The sequence below is a fragment of the Vipera ursinii genome (assembly GCF_947247035.1).
Source record: "Vipera ursinii genome assembly, chromosome: 11".
In the NCBI taxonomy this organism is placed as follows: domain Eukaryota; kingdom Metazoa; phylum Chordata; class Lepidosauria; order Squamata; family Viperidae; genus Vipera; species Vipera ursinii.
The window spans coordinates 15,934,239-15,950,331 of record NC_139524.1 but is presented as its reverse complement, the minus strand read 5'-3'; the positions used below and the strand labels follow the sequence as shown (position 1 = coordinate 15,950,331).

At 45.9% G+C, this 16,093-nt stretch overlaps 1 protein-coding gene across 1 annotated transcript in view; it reads right to left on the bottom strand.

The window, feature by feature from the left end:
• Positions 1-5,003: 5,003 nt before the first annotated feature.
• Positions 5,004-16,093, bottom strand: part of AP3B2 (adaptor related protein complex 3 subunit beta 2) — a 31,369-nt gene continuing 20,279 nt past the window's right edge. The window contains exons 20-27 of the mRNA XM_083371413.1: positions 15,753-15,954; positions 14,420-14,495; positions 13,637-13,743; positions 12,703-12,934; positions 11,600-11,684; positions 9,674-9,771; positions 7,004-7,142; positions 5,004-5,458 (exon numbers count right to left, since the gene is read on the bottom strand). Of these exons, the coding sequence (XP_083227539.1) occupies positions 5,305-5,458; positions 7,004-7,142; positions 9,674-9,771; positions 11,600-11,684; positions 12,703-12,934; positions 13,637-13,743; positions 14,420-14,495; positions 15,753-15,954 (1,093 nt within the window). The 3' untranslated portion in view covers positions 5,004-5,304. The remainder of the gene's footprint in view (positions 5,459-7,003; positions 7,143-9,673; positions 9,772-11,599; positions 11,685-12,702; positions 12,935-13,636; positions 13,744-14,419; positions 14,496-15,752; positions 15,955-16,093) is intronic.

Sequence of the window (16,093 nt, the reverse complement as noted above, 5' to 3'; positions counted from 1 at the left end):
ACCTTAGAATTGAGTCGCCATGATTTTCTGTTCTTACAACGCTAGATTATTTAGCAAGAGGGGAGAGCAGGAAGTTATCACAGGCATTTGCAAAGGAAATACTTTCCCGTTTATACCAAGACACACAATTATACTCAGCGCAGCTGCTGAATCATCACTAATGTCCGTGCCATTAACAACATATTGATGGGGAGAAAAAAAGCAGTGGGCAAGCCATTTAACCTTAGTTCCCCAACTATGAAATGGATAGTCGAGATTTTGGAATTCAAAATCCTCTCCAATTCTGGATTTTTACTTTTTTTTAAATTACAAGGGCTTTATATTACACTCATATAACAAGAGCTCACTTTATTTATTTATTTATTTATTTATTTATTTTAATCCCATTTATATCCCGCCCTTCTCCGAAGACTCAGGGCGGCTTACAATTTAAGCACAAACCAATGTGCTTAGCAATAGCCTTCATTCTATGTATATGCCTGCTTAACCACAGCTTGGTTACAATCAAATTTCAGCTTCCTTTTGCTTTACAGATCTGCAAAGATTACAAATGCCAGGATTGATTGTAAAACTACCGTACTTTTTCATCCTCGTCGTAATTGAAAATGGTTACTAAAAGAGGACGTCAGTGAATGAGGATTATTTGTATACATATTCAGATGAAACCAGTTGTATTATATTAAATCTTGACTCAGTAATACATTTATAGTTCCTACTCCCTAGTAAAGAAAAAGGTGCACATGCTGTTGGTCTTTCCTTGAAAATCCCTATATATAATTTATTTTAAAAATTGTTATCTCCTCTAGTGTTTTTTTTAAGATGCAGAAGGGGGCTCAAGGAATTTCTCAGGCTGCTATTAAAACTTGCTCAAGCAGAGAAAGTAAAATAGATTGCAAAGGTCTGGAATTAATCTGAAGCAGGCTTTTGGCTTCATGAAAACAAATGTAATATTACTGCAGATATGCATTTTCCCATATGGTTTAGTTGCAACCTATCACGAGGCACAAAAATTGACACCAGATTTTGCTGCTGTCCCAACTTAAAAAGCAACAGCTGTTCTTAACAGAAAATCCGGCAACTCCCTCGTCTCCTTGTCTTCAAAATCTTATAATGGCCTTCAAGTGTATTTTGGGATTAAAGACTGTTCCTGGGACGGTTCCCAATTTTTTTTAAGGCTATCTCAACCTCACATTGTAGAGCCCTCAGGCTTCCCATGCAAGGGAGGATAAAAATGCAAACAGGCCATTTGAAACGAAAACTCACACTCCGTTATTTAAAATAATAATTACAAAAGGCCCAAATTAAAAGAGAGGGAATTAAGTTGTAAGAATCTGCACTGGTGGGAAAAATCAGGCACATGCCTTGACTTCAGGTCTGGAACCAATGTTAGTTAAGTTGGAACCAATGGCAGTTAAGTTGGAACCAATGGTAGTTTAGTTAGGAGCTGACATGTTGGGTCTCCTGGCTGCAGAGAGAGAGAAAGCTTCCAACTCAATATTAACCATGCTGGTTAGCAGTGGTGAGGGATAAATTCATACTATTTTGGAAAAATAAGCTGCAAAGCAGGAGTGTCCAACCTTGTCAACTTTTGAGACTTGTGGACTTCAACTCCCAGAATCCCCCAGCCAGCCACGCTTCCCCGTGAAGTCCACATACTGGTTGGAGAATTCTGGGAGTTGAGGTCCACAAGTCTTAAAAAGCTGCCAACCTTTTCAAAGTCCCAGACTTATGTGAAAAATGGAGCTATTACTTCCCTCTGGCCCAGGGTAACACAAGAGAGTTTCCAGGGTGTGTGTGTGCGTGTCAAAGAAGGCTTGGGAACCCCACAAAGACAGCTTTTGAAGGCCTCTGCACACCAAAATAAATGGAGGAAGACTCTCCCCACGGCAAATGGTGGACTTGCAAGGGAAATTCTAGAATACCCCCTCTCTTGCTGAGGCTAAAGCAAAAAAACCAAAACGTTCTTTAGAAATAGAAAATGGCAGAAAACAAATTATGGGGCAACGAGTTAAGGAAAGTGGAGGGAAGCACCAGCCAGGTGGAAACCCAGATATATTTGGGGGGAGAGAAACAGAACCATGCACATTTATTTATTCAGGCGTGTGACTCCCCTATTAATGCATTAACACGCAAGCCCAGAATCCTGAAAGGGGGGAAAAAACCCCGCCACCCGGGCTCAAAGCTAACCCGAGCCATTTCGTTACAACTAAACACGGGTGGGCAGGGACCTTGGGGAGGGTCTTCTAGCCCAAACCCTCGCTCAAGCAGGAGACCCTGCAGCAGGGCTGAAATTCGGTACAGGGAAGGCCGGGAACCGGGCAGCCGAAAGGAGACCCAGAACGCGCCCCTGACACGTGTCGGGAAGAAGGGCAACAACCTGGGGCGCCCGTTAGGGTCAACCCTGGAGGGCCTTTGCAGGAATATCTCTTTTTTTTTTCCCCCATTCTCCTTCCCCACCCCGACTCTCTCCAGGGAAGCGCTCCCGTGCAAAACAGCCAGAAAGAGCGGGAGGGAGGGAGAGACACGCGTGCCTGCTACAAACGTGAGAAGGGGCGCGAGAGGCAGACTCGTGTCGCAGGGCCGGCCGGCCGGCCGGCCAAGCAAGCCTTCGGAGGGAGCGCTACTACACCCGGGCAGAGGCGCAGCCTGGCGTGCCTCGCCACGTGCGCGGAGGCTGCCTTCGCCTCGACTCACCGGGGGCGGGAAAGCCATGTCGAGTGGATGCTCCGGAAATCCCGCACGAGGCCCGGGAGCGGGAGACTTATAGCCGCGCCCCTACCCACCCTCGCCGCTTCCCTCCCGGGGAGGGGGCGGGCGCAGCTCGAGGCGCAAAGGCACCACGCCCGGGCCTCAAGGCGCCTAGGACAGCGTTTCCCAACCTTAGGAACTTGAAGATGCGTGGTCTTCAACTCCCAGAATTCCCCAGCCAGCTACGCTGGCTGGGGAATTCTGGGAGTTGAAGTCCACGCATCTTCAAGTTCCTAAGGTTGGAAAACGCTGGCCTAGGATGCCGCGCGCGCCTGGCGGGCTTTGCAAACGGTCCGTGGGCGCTTTGCTTTCCTTTCCTTCTCTTCTCCACCCCCCCACGGATTCCCCCCCCCGGCCCGAGGAAAGGGAGAGCGGTGGGGGGGTCTTTGCAGCACCTGCACCCCGGGTGGGGAACCCTCCGCCGTTTGCAGCGAGCAGGGGAATTTCAAAGTTGCGCGGTTGCAAAACGGGCAGCGGGGACCCCGCCGGCGTTTCTGTTTTCTTTTTTTTTTATTTTTGCCGCGCGCCCCTGCAAATTTTAAAAAGCAAAATAAATTAATTTTTTTTATTTAAAAAAAAAAAAGTCGGGAAGCTCTGGATTCGTGTTTGATCGCAGCGTTTTCCGAGGTGGATTTAAAAAAAAAGAAAAAAAGAAACGCCGTGAAAATGTGTACTTGGGAAGCCGGCTGCGAGGGGGGGTTTGCTCAGGTGCGAGCGAAGCCGGTGCGCTGTTAAAAATAAAATACTGGCGACTTAGGGAAAATGAATGACGGTTTTTTTTTTTTGTTATGTGTCTTTGTTTTACAAGAGTTGTTGTTTTCTGGAAGAGAGAGGAGCGGGGGAGAGCACGTTCTGTGCTAAGTCGTGGTTTAACTAAATCCTGGTTTGCTGAATATAAACCATGGCTAGGAATGAAGTGGGGCCGGTGTGCAGGTAGTTTCGATTCCCAAATAAATTCCACGGTGGTTTATAGTGCAATGCACGAAGCAGATTACAGGCTATGGGCAATTAGGAGGGACATCTTATCATACACCCCCCCCCCGCTTTTTTTTTCTGCCCTTGCTAGATAACTGCAAGGCATTTAACCTCAGCCAAATACTAATTAAAGGAAAATCGCATTCTTAGGTAGATGCTGAACTATCAACTAGAATAGATAATGACAGATTAAGTGGGGAATGGGAAACTTAAAAGGGTGTCTCCAGTTAGCAGTGAGTTAAATCTGATCTTGGAAATGTCGCTCTGGAGGAATTCTATAAACCCACCACCTGAAGGCAAATGTGTGTGTCCCAGGATCCAATATATTTGAAGGACGAGAAACAATGGTTGGAAACCGACCAAAGAGAGAAGCAACCTGGAATTAAGGAGAAACTTCCAGACAGTGAGGACAATTAACCAGTGGAACAGCTTGCCACCAGAAATCCTGGGTGCTCCATCACTGGATATTTTAAAGAAGAGGCTACTAAACATTCACCTGTCTGAGAAGGTATAGGTTCTTTTTGAGCAAGGGGCTGGACTAGAAGACCTCCAAGGTCCCCTCCAGCTCTACTCTATGTTGCAGGATCCAATTTGGGTCGGTCACCGGGACCAGAGGTTTAGTCTTCTTGAGTTTTTGGACTTGTGCTGGATCCCATCCTCAGGGAATCTCTACGGGAATGAATAATAATTAAAAGCCTGGGAAAAGGAATGCTGATTTACAACCAGCTTATCAGGTACTTTACTAGATGCTTTGTTTAAAACAAGAGACCATCTTTTAATGACCTGCTAAGCAGCAGAAACTGGTCTGAACATTTGCCTAGCATGAAGCCGACTTCATTTCCCAGACTTGCTCATTTCCTTTCCTTCAGAATTCCTAGAAAGAAAAACTCCCCAAAGGCACTCCACAAATTAAATTCCTGTAGTTTTAGCACTTGGCATTATCTTTGTCTCTGCTGTCTTTCTACCCGTTGGGTACCAATGTGCTCTTCCCATGTTAAATAAGTTGTGCACACCTCCAGTCCACAGCAGTTAGGGCAGGTGTCCAAACTTGGCCCTTTTATGACTCGTGGATTTCAACTCCCAGAATTCCTCAGCCAGGCACGCTGGCTGAGGAATTCTGGGAGTTGAAGTCCAGAAGTCATAAAAGGGCCAAGTTTGAAGACCCCTGAGTTAGGGGGATGAATCATGGAATAAAAAGAAGCTTGCTTAAATCCTGCCTTTCTAAATAATTTTTTTTACTACCACCAAAAAGAAGCAATAAAGAGAAGCCAAATCTAAGGAGCCATTTTATTGAACCGTCTCTGCTCATAATAAATAGAGCTGTAGAACAGAAGAATGGAGAGGGCAGAGAAGGGATTTACACAACAAAGGCAGTGGAGTCACAGGGATCTTCCCTGTGTTCTAAACACACACACACACACACACACACACACTTCTCCAAGCATTGCTTTCCACGTGGACTACAAGTGGACTACATTCGCAACCAACAAACATTGGAGTGTAGGCTTCAGCCAACAGAAGCGTTGGCTAAGATGATTGACATTCCTGGGAGATGAGAGATGGACTCCAATTCCACCTGGATTACTCTTGAGTCAAGGAGTGGATGATGTCTTTCACCAACATGGTACCAATCAACATCTTCTCACTGTTGATGGTAAGTTGGGCCGAGTTGTCTGGCTTCTTCTCCAGCGTGATCAAAATGAGACACCCACCACTCACTGTTTTAGCAGCAAACCTGGCCAGTAGAAGACACCAAGGAAAAAGACAGCAACAAAAAGCTTAAAGAGTGGCTGCAAATATTGGAATAACATTCTTAAGTAATAGCTTTCTGGATGTGTTAGATGTGAATGTCCATTAAAGTTCCAAGATAGAAACAAGCAAGACGAAAAAAGCAGAAGATGGCTGGAATAAAGAAATGGGACTTTTCAAGCTGAGGATGCTCTTAAGTCCAGAAAACCTTAGCTATGGACTCAAAGAAATAAACAGACGCACCCTGTATTTTCAAGGGAACTGGACTATTTAGGCACAAAACACTCCAGGATATTTCACCTCTTAAGGTTACCAATGTCCTAGCCAGGAGACTGTTGAAGGAAAAGTCTTCATCATGGTTCAGTCCAAGCCGGGGATAAACAACATGGCAACTGCTTTAGGAAGGTTACAGTTTATTGCAGAGGAGAGCCAGACAGAGAGATGGTTCTAGCAGAAAAAAGACTGAGCACATGTAGCAAAATGGACATCGCCAACAAATTCGGAGGGCTTGGGTATGGTTAGGAGGGCACTTTTCGAGGCTGCCCTACCTATGTTTCCTGGTAAAATACATGGGAAAATCCCATTGGAGGAAAATTCCATTTAGGGTTAGGATTAGGTCACCATGAACTCATACAGCAAAATGGACATTGCCAACAAACTCGGAGTGCTTAGGTTATGGTTAGGAGGGCACTTACCTTTCTAGGCTGTCCTATCTATGTTTCCTGGTAAAATACATGGGAAAATCCCATTGGAGGAAAATTCCACTTAGGGTTAAGTCACCAAGAACTGATAGGGCAAAATGGACAGGAAACTGTTGGGACAGGAAAATCCCATTGGAGGAAAATCCCACTATATGTTGAGACTACAACTCCCACAATGCCAACTGGGAATTCTAAAAATTGGGAAGTACCTAGTGGAAGGCCGTTTTTATTTATTTATTTTTATTTATTAGATTTTTGTTATCCTGCCTTTATTATTATTTTTACAAGCAACTCAATTGGACGAACATATTTAATCCTCCTCCCTCCTCCTATTTCCCCCATAGCAACAACCTGTAAGGTGAGTTGGGCTGAGAGTGAGTGACTGGCCCAAAGTCACCCAGCCGGCTTCCATGCCCAAAGTGGCACTAGAATTCACTGTCTCCTGATGATTGGCTAAAAGTCACCCACCCATCCTAAGGTGGGAGTAGAACTCAGTCCCTTGCTTTCTACCCTGATGCCTTAACCACTAGACCAGGGGTAGGCAACCTCGGCTCTTTTACGACTCATGGACTTCAACTCCCAGAATTCCTGAGCCTGCTGGCTCAGGAATTCTGGGAGTTGAAGTCCATGAGTCGTAAAAGAGCCAAGGTTGCCTACCCCTGCACTAGAACAAGCTGCTCTTTAGTTCAAAATCTTTAGCAAAATAGTGAGATGTCCAGATGTGCTTCCAAAGAGAGGATCTGCAATGGATCCAAGGAATCTCTCCTTTCAAGGGAGGATCCAATAAAGGCCGCCAGGAGGACTAGGAAAAACAGCAACCATTTCTTCACCTGTACTCTTTGTCCGAACCGCAGGGCACACGGCTCACGTTAGCAGCCGCTGTCACCTTTTGCACAATCACGTGGTCATTCTGACAGGAGTCAGGTAGAGTCAGCTTCTCTGTGATTTCACTCATCCCTGTTAGCTTCCCTGGAGGTTAGAAAAGACAAAAGCAGTAACAATTCAAGCAAGGTCACTTTTTTTTTTTTAAGTGCCACTGCAACTTGAATCGTCACTAAGTGAACGGCTGTGAGCTGAGGACTTACCTGTGAAATGATCTCCCTTCATGGACTAATATATTTCAAAGTGGATACCAACTTGTGCAGGTGTGGGCAACTATGCCAATTTTATGAACCGTGGACTTCAGCTCCCAGAATTCCTGAGTCAGCATGGCTGGCTACGGAATTCTGGGAGTTGAAGTCCATAGGTCGTAAAGGTGCCATTGTTGCTCACCCCAGATCGTGTCTAAGTCAAACTAGGACTGGGAGGCCTACATTGAAATCCAACCTTCGCTATGGAAAAGTCATTTTAGGTCAACCTTTCTCACACAGTTGTCGTGATTGGAACAACTCAGAAGGAAAGACAGATGTAAGTCAAGCAAGCAAACAATTCTAGCTTACTCCTTTTGCCACGTTATGTACAGAATCCAAGATGGTGCTTCCCTGTGGTTTAGCTAAATGAAAGATATCGATTAAGGCTCTCCAAAGCCAGGTGGAACCCAGTGCAAGCCGAAAGCATGTCTGAACGTGCAAACTCTTGCGGAGTGTATTCAACTCGCTGGAGAGTTGTGCATTTTCAACGCTAACTAAGTGGAGAGCCTCAAATGTCAGGAACCTTTTTTCAATATCAAGCACCACTTCCAGAATTAGTATTTTTATTGGCCACAAGAACGAGCAACTTAAGAAAATAGGTTAATAGGTTAATTACTGGAGCCCGCTTTGCAGGAACTGGAGGGCTGATCTGGGAGATGGGTGTGACGTTCCCATGCCAAGAGGTGCTTCATGGGGGCATGCAGGAAGTCTGGTGCTCAACAGCAGCCCAGGAAGTGCCAAGGGACCTGTCCAAGACACAGGAAGAGTGGCTGGGATGGAGGCACAGCAAGGGGCTCAAAGCCCAACCCCGCATCCCTCTCAGAAGGGAAACTGCTTGGGGCGAGAAGCAGGGTATACAAGACATGCAGAGGTAGGCAGAGAGAAGGGACAACACTACTGGAAGCCTTAGACTGGATTCACACAGTCCACTAGATGTGTGGACTTCCATCTCCCAGCATGGAGAATTCTGGGAATTGAAGTGCACAGGCCTTACAAGTTGCCAAGGTTGAACGCTCCTGCACTGGGCCATGTTACCTTGATAAACCAGAACTGGCTGGATTCAGACATGTTAAAATCCAAAAACAGGCAAGCATATTATGGCACGGTGTCCTGGGTGTGCAGTCACACGATCAAACTTTGGAGGCTTGGCAACAGTGCCAAATTCACGGCTGCTTGCAGCATCCCAGAGTCAGGTTTTATGACAGCTTTGCCAATTCTGAAAGTTTCTTCCAGTTTTCGGCAAAACCGCACCCAGGGTGGACCATTGGTTTGCTAATGACAGCATCCAGGTCCTGGTTATCCCAAAGGTACTTTTCCAAAAGGTGGCTGGACCTTGTTTTTCCTCGAAGTTTCGCTTCTCATCCAAGAAGCTTCTTCGGTTCTGACTGAGGCAGGAAAGGGCGTCCAAGAGAGAAGCCATCCTAATTCCAGGAAGAGCGAAAGGGTGGGGTCAGCCTGTTTGGAAAGCAGTGCCTATGCTTAGGGCCAGAAAGGAAGGGAGGCAGGAGAACAGCAAGGCTTTTGGCCAGCAAGGTAGAAAGAGAAAGAGTGAACATCAGGGGAAGCACAGCTGGCACTGTGGCCGAAGGAGCAGAGGGGGTAGCATCTGTGGCTGGCACTTACCCACGCCCGTCCTTAACAGATGCTCTATGAAAAAAAAGGGGAGAATGCACAAGGCAGCAGAAGAGAACAGAGCACAACAATTAGCACCAGCATAATCCAGGGATGCTGTCCCTACAGCCATGCAGGGCAGGAGGAGAAGACGAGGAGTCTTGAACGACATTCTCCTTCTGGGGAAGGAAGCTTCTCTCTCTCCCACGTCTCTGCTATTCAGGGAAGGGCGATGCCCAGAGTAAATTCAAAAGAAGCTTAGGAGAAAGAGAAGGTGGTAGGGGTAGCTGGAGGACAGATGAATAGGCCTCAACAAAGAAAGGGGATCTATCTATTGGCGGGCTTGCAGAATACGGTTTTCAAAATGTGCCAGGGCACATAAAAATCGGGCGACACTTCGACGGTGGCCACCATCTTGGATGTTTTTGACCACACCCTGCAGACACCTCTACCTCATCTACCTGTTTCTTCGGAGGTCAATTGCCCATGATTTTTTTCTCCCAAGAAAGTCGGAGCAAATTCTCAGAGTGGTGAAAAATAAAGTCAGCCCCATTTCAAGAGGTTGGGTTCTGGCACTTGGTCCCAAATGGGCTGCCCACAGGAAGAATTGCTATGAAGCTGGAGCAAGCCACGAAGAATTAAACATGGACCTCCTTTAGTAGAGGTGGTTCTCTTCTAAGCTAGCCTGGGATCCTGTTTATGTGAACTGCCTGAAATCTAGGCCTTACCCTGTTTCTCCTACCCCCCAAACTCACTTACCTTGCTCCTTCTTAAATTCGTTTTCGCTCATGAAGACTGGAGCCATAAGCTCCCCGACTGGGGCCTGGATGGACAGGTAAAACTGGCGAGTAGGTGTGCTGGAGACAGAAACACAGCAGCCAAACTGAGCTAGCATTTACAGCAGGGGTCTTCAGACTTGGCCCTTTTATGACTTGTGGACTTCAACTCCCAGAATTCCTCAGCCAGGCACAATGGCTGAGGAATTCTGGGAGTTGAAGTCCACAAGTCATAAAAGGGCCACATTTGAAGACCCCTGATTTACAGTGTCTAGAGAAGTGAAATTATTTGCAAAACCATCACTAAGATCCTGCAATTTGTCTCTTACAACAGCTTGTTTACCCTTCCTTTTTCTTTCTACTGGTTTCCTACTGCCACATTTAAAATTCTTTTATCCTGTTGGTTATTTTAGAAAGGGGAAATTCTCTGTACATTCCTGTCCAGTAAGGATGTTTTCTTTAAGTCAATGTTTCCAAACTGGAAGACATGGAGATGGATGAAGTCACAGCCAGAATTCTCCAGCCAGCACGGTCTCCTTGGCTGAACATTCTGGGAGTTGAGGTCTACATCGTGGAATAAAGAAACACTAGCTTTGATTCAAAATTATGTCTGCAATGGCACACCTCAGTCAGTATTTTGCTGCTTTTTTCGACAGCACTTAAAGCTCACACCTGCTTCTGGACAATCATAAGATTTGGTCACCATATAAGCAATTCTTCAAGACAGATCTAATTTTCCCAGGCCACATCTTACCAGCTGAGATTTTAAACCTTCCCTTCTATCACTTTTTCAAAAGGCCATTTCATAAAAAGCAATATTTAAACCATAAACCTAAAGGGAGAGCTGAGTCATGAATGCTGCTTTATTGATGCTTTGTTTTCCCAACGTCCCTAGGCTTATTATGATTCAGCTTGTGACTCAGCATGCAAAGAGGACAAACCTTTGAACCTGGGCCTGTCAAGAGAAGACAAATGCAGCGCTGGCAAAGAAAGCTGAAAAAATGACAATATGTGACCTGTTGACTATTTCGGATACAGGCCAGCACAGCAGCTAAGCTCTTGTGACAGTCTTATGATCCAGAGGTTTTCAACATGTCAGCCAAGGGTAACCGTTTCTGTGTGAATGGCTGCTTTAACCAATATTGTTGTAGACTCTGAATAAAGGAAAATGTGCATGGGATTTTTCCATGCTCAAAGCAAAACATCAACCTCAGGTGTGACTTTGTTTGGGATGACACAGATCCCATGATTATTTTCAGAAAATCAAAGGTGGGTGACTTCCAGCCAGAGCAGCAGATATCCAGTTATAGCAGGGACAGGTGCATCATTCGAAAATTTGAAGCATGAGATTTGGAACAGGTGGTCCCAGAGAAAATTTATCTACATGGTCGCAAAGCATCTACACCAATTTGATATAATCAATCAACTTTGTGATGGGGCTCACTTCTGAGGGCAATCATGATGAGCATGCCAGTAACATCCTCTCTACACTGCAAATGTGTCTACTAGCAGCCCTTCAATGATGGTTGAGCCCTCCTTTGGATTGTAACTGTGGGATTCATCCCCATCACAGTTGGTGATGGCCATCCATTTTTAGTTCAGGACTAGACAAACTTGTGGGGGATTGGGCCTTCAATGGCTACAAGTCTGACAGCTTGGTTGCCATCTCCACAATCGCCATAAACTGTTGGAGGGCAGGCCTGGAAATCCGTCATTACCTTTCTTCTCCTCTCCCCACAAACTTCCTAAATCTATGTGTTTGGCATCTGTAGGATGCTGAAAGTGGGGCTGGATAAGTTCTTGATCTCTTGCAGCAGGACTCCTCCTCCTGTTCTTCTGTCCTGACCGTTGTATAGGAAGTTGTGAAAAGCACAACGCTGCAGCAAAATGAACTAGAGCCGGTACTCACCACAACTGGAAACTGGCCACCTGGGTAGAGTCACAGAAGTCTATGCCCATCACCACACTGACCGTTTCGCCGGGGGCCAGAGACTCTGCAAGCACAGGAAAAAAAAGGCAGAGAAGGAGGGTTAGGGGAGCAATTGTCCACACCTCTACCAGATCAGGACAACAAAAGAGATTTCCTCAGCTCTCAAACAGCATGGAATGAGAAGCGTCCAAGGGCCAGGAGTGATCCTAAATACACTGGACAGCTGCATTTCTTGTCAACAGATTAAACACATTGACCACAATACTACTTTCTCCAATCTGGGGTTGTCCATGCAGACTGAATGATGGCTCCACCCAAATGAGAAATGCTGGGAACTGGAGTTCCAGTCAACTAGAGTGTGACAGGTTATGGACGGGCCCTTTGACAAGCTGGGCCAAATGATCAGTGCTGAGAGAAGAGAATATTTGTAGCTCAAATTGAACTGTGGGATCCTTGGTGCTCTCTGAGCTTGGTTATTTTCTTTCATTACCAAATGATGATATCACCTAATTTGGTCATGAAAGGTCTGCAAGAAAACAACCAAGCTCAGAAAGCAAGAAGAATCCACAGTTCTCCTCCTCTTTTTCCTCCACTGCTTTTTTCTTCTCCTCCACTCTGCAGACCCCACTCCCTTTGGCCCTGATGATGTTACCTAGTTGAGTCATGAAAGGTCTGCAAGAAAAAAACCAAGCTCAGAGAGCAGTAAGGACTCCATAGTCTTCTGCCTCCTCCACCTCCAACTCTGCAAACCCCCCTCCCTTCTAGACCTGATGATGTTACCTAGCTGGGTTGTGAAACATCTGTAAGAAAACAACCACGCTCAAAGAACACCAAGGACTCCACAGTCCTCCTCCTCCTCTACTCTGTAAACCCCCTCCCTTCTAGCCCTGATGATGTTACCTAGTTGGGTCGTGAAACGTCTGCAAGAAAACCACCAGATTCAGACAGCACCAAGGACCCCTGAGCTACAAATATTCTCTTCTATCAGTGTCAGTATCCACCGGGCTCACCTGAAGATGCCTCCTTCCCAACACTGTTCACCACTCATCCCAGAAAGAGCATTACGCACACATGCCCCGTACCAATCTCCTTGAACTCCTGGATACGCATGCCTGAGAGAAGTTTGGGCTCAGTCACATGGATATTTTTCACTTCAGCTGCCATGTTATTGGAGATCTGGATCTGCACAGCTACCATGCAGGGATCAGGAGCAAAAGGTTGCCGGCTGAAATAGTATTCAACCGACAGTCCTTCCCCAGTCATGCGATGCAGCAGCTCATATTTCTTCACTGTCCCAAAGACGGGACCGATCATCTACAGATGGAAGAGCAAAAGAAGAAGAAAAACAAGTTGACGCAATCGAATGGGAAGACGGGCAAGGAGACAGGTGGAAATTAAAGACAGCTCTCTTCAGGAACTACTACATTTCTAAGGATAAAAGTAATGATCCAGTTGATTTGGGGAGAAATCTATCTCCTTTTAGAGATGTAGTAGCACCTAGTTACAATCAGGAGCTACAAGCAAAGGAAGCCTCCAAAAGGACCCTCAGCAGCTCACTAGGGTTTCAAGCAGATGTTCTTCCCAGTCTTATTTGCTATGGATTGAACCTGGGGTAAGCAAGGTCTTAACACTGAGGTCTCTCTCTCTCTTTTTTGGTGCATTTCAGATCATGGATTCCACACCCAAGAGTTAATTTTCTAACAAGCCAAGCAGAAAAAGCATTATACCTGTAATATCCAGGCACAGAATTATCATAACTTAGGCTTTTCTTGCAGCCAAATCAACAAAAGAAGAGCAATGCATAATGGTTAGTACGTTGCGGTAAATCTTGAGAATTCAAATTCTAAGATCCGATCAGCTACCCAGTTCTACTCTGATCCATGTTTTAAAAGCAAGCTCTATCTCACAAGTGTATTGAGGGGACTGTAAATAGTCAGCTAATACATTTGCTGCTTTGAGATTATTAATAGCATTTAATTTCTCCCTTTCCAAACAAGAATCACAGGGATCACTCACAGCTGTAGTTAGAGAAGAGTCAGTCAAGGTGAGTCCTTCAAGATCGGTTACGAGGCTAGTGGAGAGAACTGGGCTGGTGGTGACTGGCTGCAAAGTTGGGGGTGTGACTGTGGGTTGAAGAAAGAGAAAACCAAGAATCCATATTGTATACTTCAAGACTGATGTAAAAGTTGAAGGGAAAAATAATGGAAACTAGACAACTCATGGTTGAGCACGAAAACAGCTTAGAATAAAGGGGTCAGTCAATGCAAGCTGGATACAGTACATGTCAGCACCATGGACAGATCTCATAATTTAGATAGCCATGAATAGCCATTCTTAAATTGCTATTGGGGCATCAAAACATAGTTGAGTAGATAATAGTCAGCCATGGATATGTTATAGGTCAGGGGTCTTCCACTGGTGGACTTCCACTCCCAGAATTCCTCAGCCAGCATGCCTGGCTGAGGAATTCTGGGAGTTGAAGTCCACCAGTCATAAAAGGGCCAAGTTTGAAGATCCCTGTTATAGGTCCATATGAAGGTGTGGGATGTGACTGTGTAATTAAATACTTCTGCATCAGGAGTGGTTGATCCACTAAGCTAAGGGTCTCCAAACTTGGCAACTTTAAGACTTGTGAACTTCAACTCCCAGAATTCCCCAGCCAGACTACAGACAACGTGATTGAAAAGTAATCAAAGGTACCCCAAGGGAATAGTCCTAGAGAAGGATTAAGAGAAAGATTGAGAAGCAGAGAAAGATTAGAGGGAGGCACAAAGGAAGGGCTGTGTGTGGGATGCTCACAGTCATCCAGGTCAAGCAGAGAGATCTCCTTTGATCCTTTTTTGGGTGCTTTAGGCAGTGGCTTGCTGCTGGAAAGCTGAAAGAGAAAAAGCCAAAAGGAAACAAAAATTAAGAAGCAGATGCCAGAGATAGAGCTGAAACTCCACATAATCCTGGTGGGACTGAGGACTGCAAAGGCTCTGAACAACAAACAAAATTAGATTAATCCAGAGATGTGCTCAATCAGAGAGTTCAATGACATATTTTAAATTTTATTTATTCATATCTCACCTTTATTATTTTTATAAATAACTCAACGCATAAAATGCTCCCTTCTCCTCCTATCTTCCCCATAGCTCAACCCTGTGAGGTAGGTTGAGCTGAGACATGCTGGCCCAGTCACCCACCCAGCTTTCATGCTGAAGGTGGGACTAGAACTCTCAGTCTCCTGGTGATTGGCCAAAAGTCACCCTGCTGACTTTCATGCTGAAGGTGAGACTAGAACTCTCAGTCTCCTGGTGATTGGCCCAAAGTCACCCTGCTGACTTTCATGCTGAAGGTGGGACTAGAACTCTCAGTCTCCTGGTGATTGGCCAAAAGTCACCCTGCTGACTTTCATGCTGAAGGTGGGACTAGAACTCTCAAGTCTCCTGATGATTGGCCCAAAGTCACCCTGCTGACTTTCATGCTGAAGGTGGGACTAGAACTCTCAAGTCTCCTGATGATTGGCCCAAAGTCACCCTGCTGACTTTCATGCTGAAGGTGGGACTAGAACTCTGTCTCCTGGTGATTGGCCAAAAGTCACCCTGCTGACTTTCATGCTGAAGGTGGGACTAGAACTCTCAAGTCTCCTGATGATTGGCCAAAAGTCACCCTGCTGACTTTCATGCTGAAGGTGGGACTAGAACTCTCAGTCTCCTGGTGATTGGCCAAAAGTCACCCTGCTGACTTTCATGCTGAAGGTGAGACTAGAACTCTCAGTCTCCTGATGATTGGCCCAAAGTCACCCTGCTGACTTTCATGCTGAAGGTGGGACTAGAACTCTGTCTCCTGGTGATTGGCCAAAAGTCACCCTGCTGACTTTCATGCTGAAGGTGGGACTAGAACTCTCAAGTCTCCTGATGATTGGCCAAAAGTCACCCTGCTGACTTTCATGCTGAAGGTGGGACTAGAACTCTCAAGTCTCCTGGTGATTGGCCAAAAGTCACCCTGCTGACTTTCACGCCTGAGGCAAGACTAGAACTCTCCCGTTTTCTAGCTTAGTGTCTTCACCACCAGACCAAATTGCTCTTTCATGAACCTGGTGCCCATTATTTTTCATCAACACCCCCCCCCCCAACTTCTCGCTGCTCACCAGCTTTTTCTTCTTCGACTCCTCGGGATGTGATTCCTCCAGTTCGGACTCAGATTCCGATTCGGTTGAGCTGCTTTCAGACAAACTGTCCTCTTCGGATGAGGAGGTCGAGTCCTCTTTTTCTCCCCGGGGGGATAGTTTTTTCTTGCTCCTTTCCTTTTCTCCTCCTCCTCCTCCTCCTCCTCCTTCCTCTTCCTCCTCACTGGCATTCAGAGGAAAGAAATGGAGAACTGAAATTTGGGTTGTCTCCTTGTTTCTTCTGGAGATGGTGGATGCCTTTTCCGAGTTCGCACTGCCGTCTCATTGGCTCACCTGCATTTTTGCCCAGGTGGCAGTGGCGG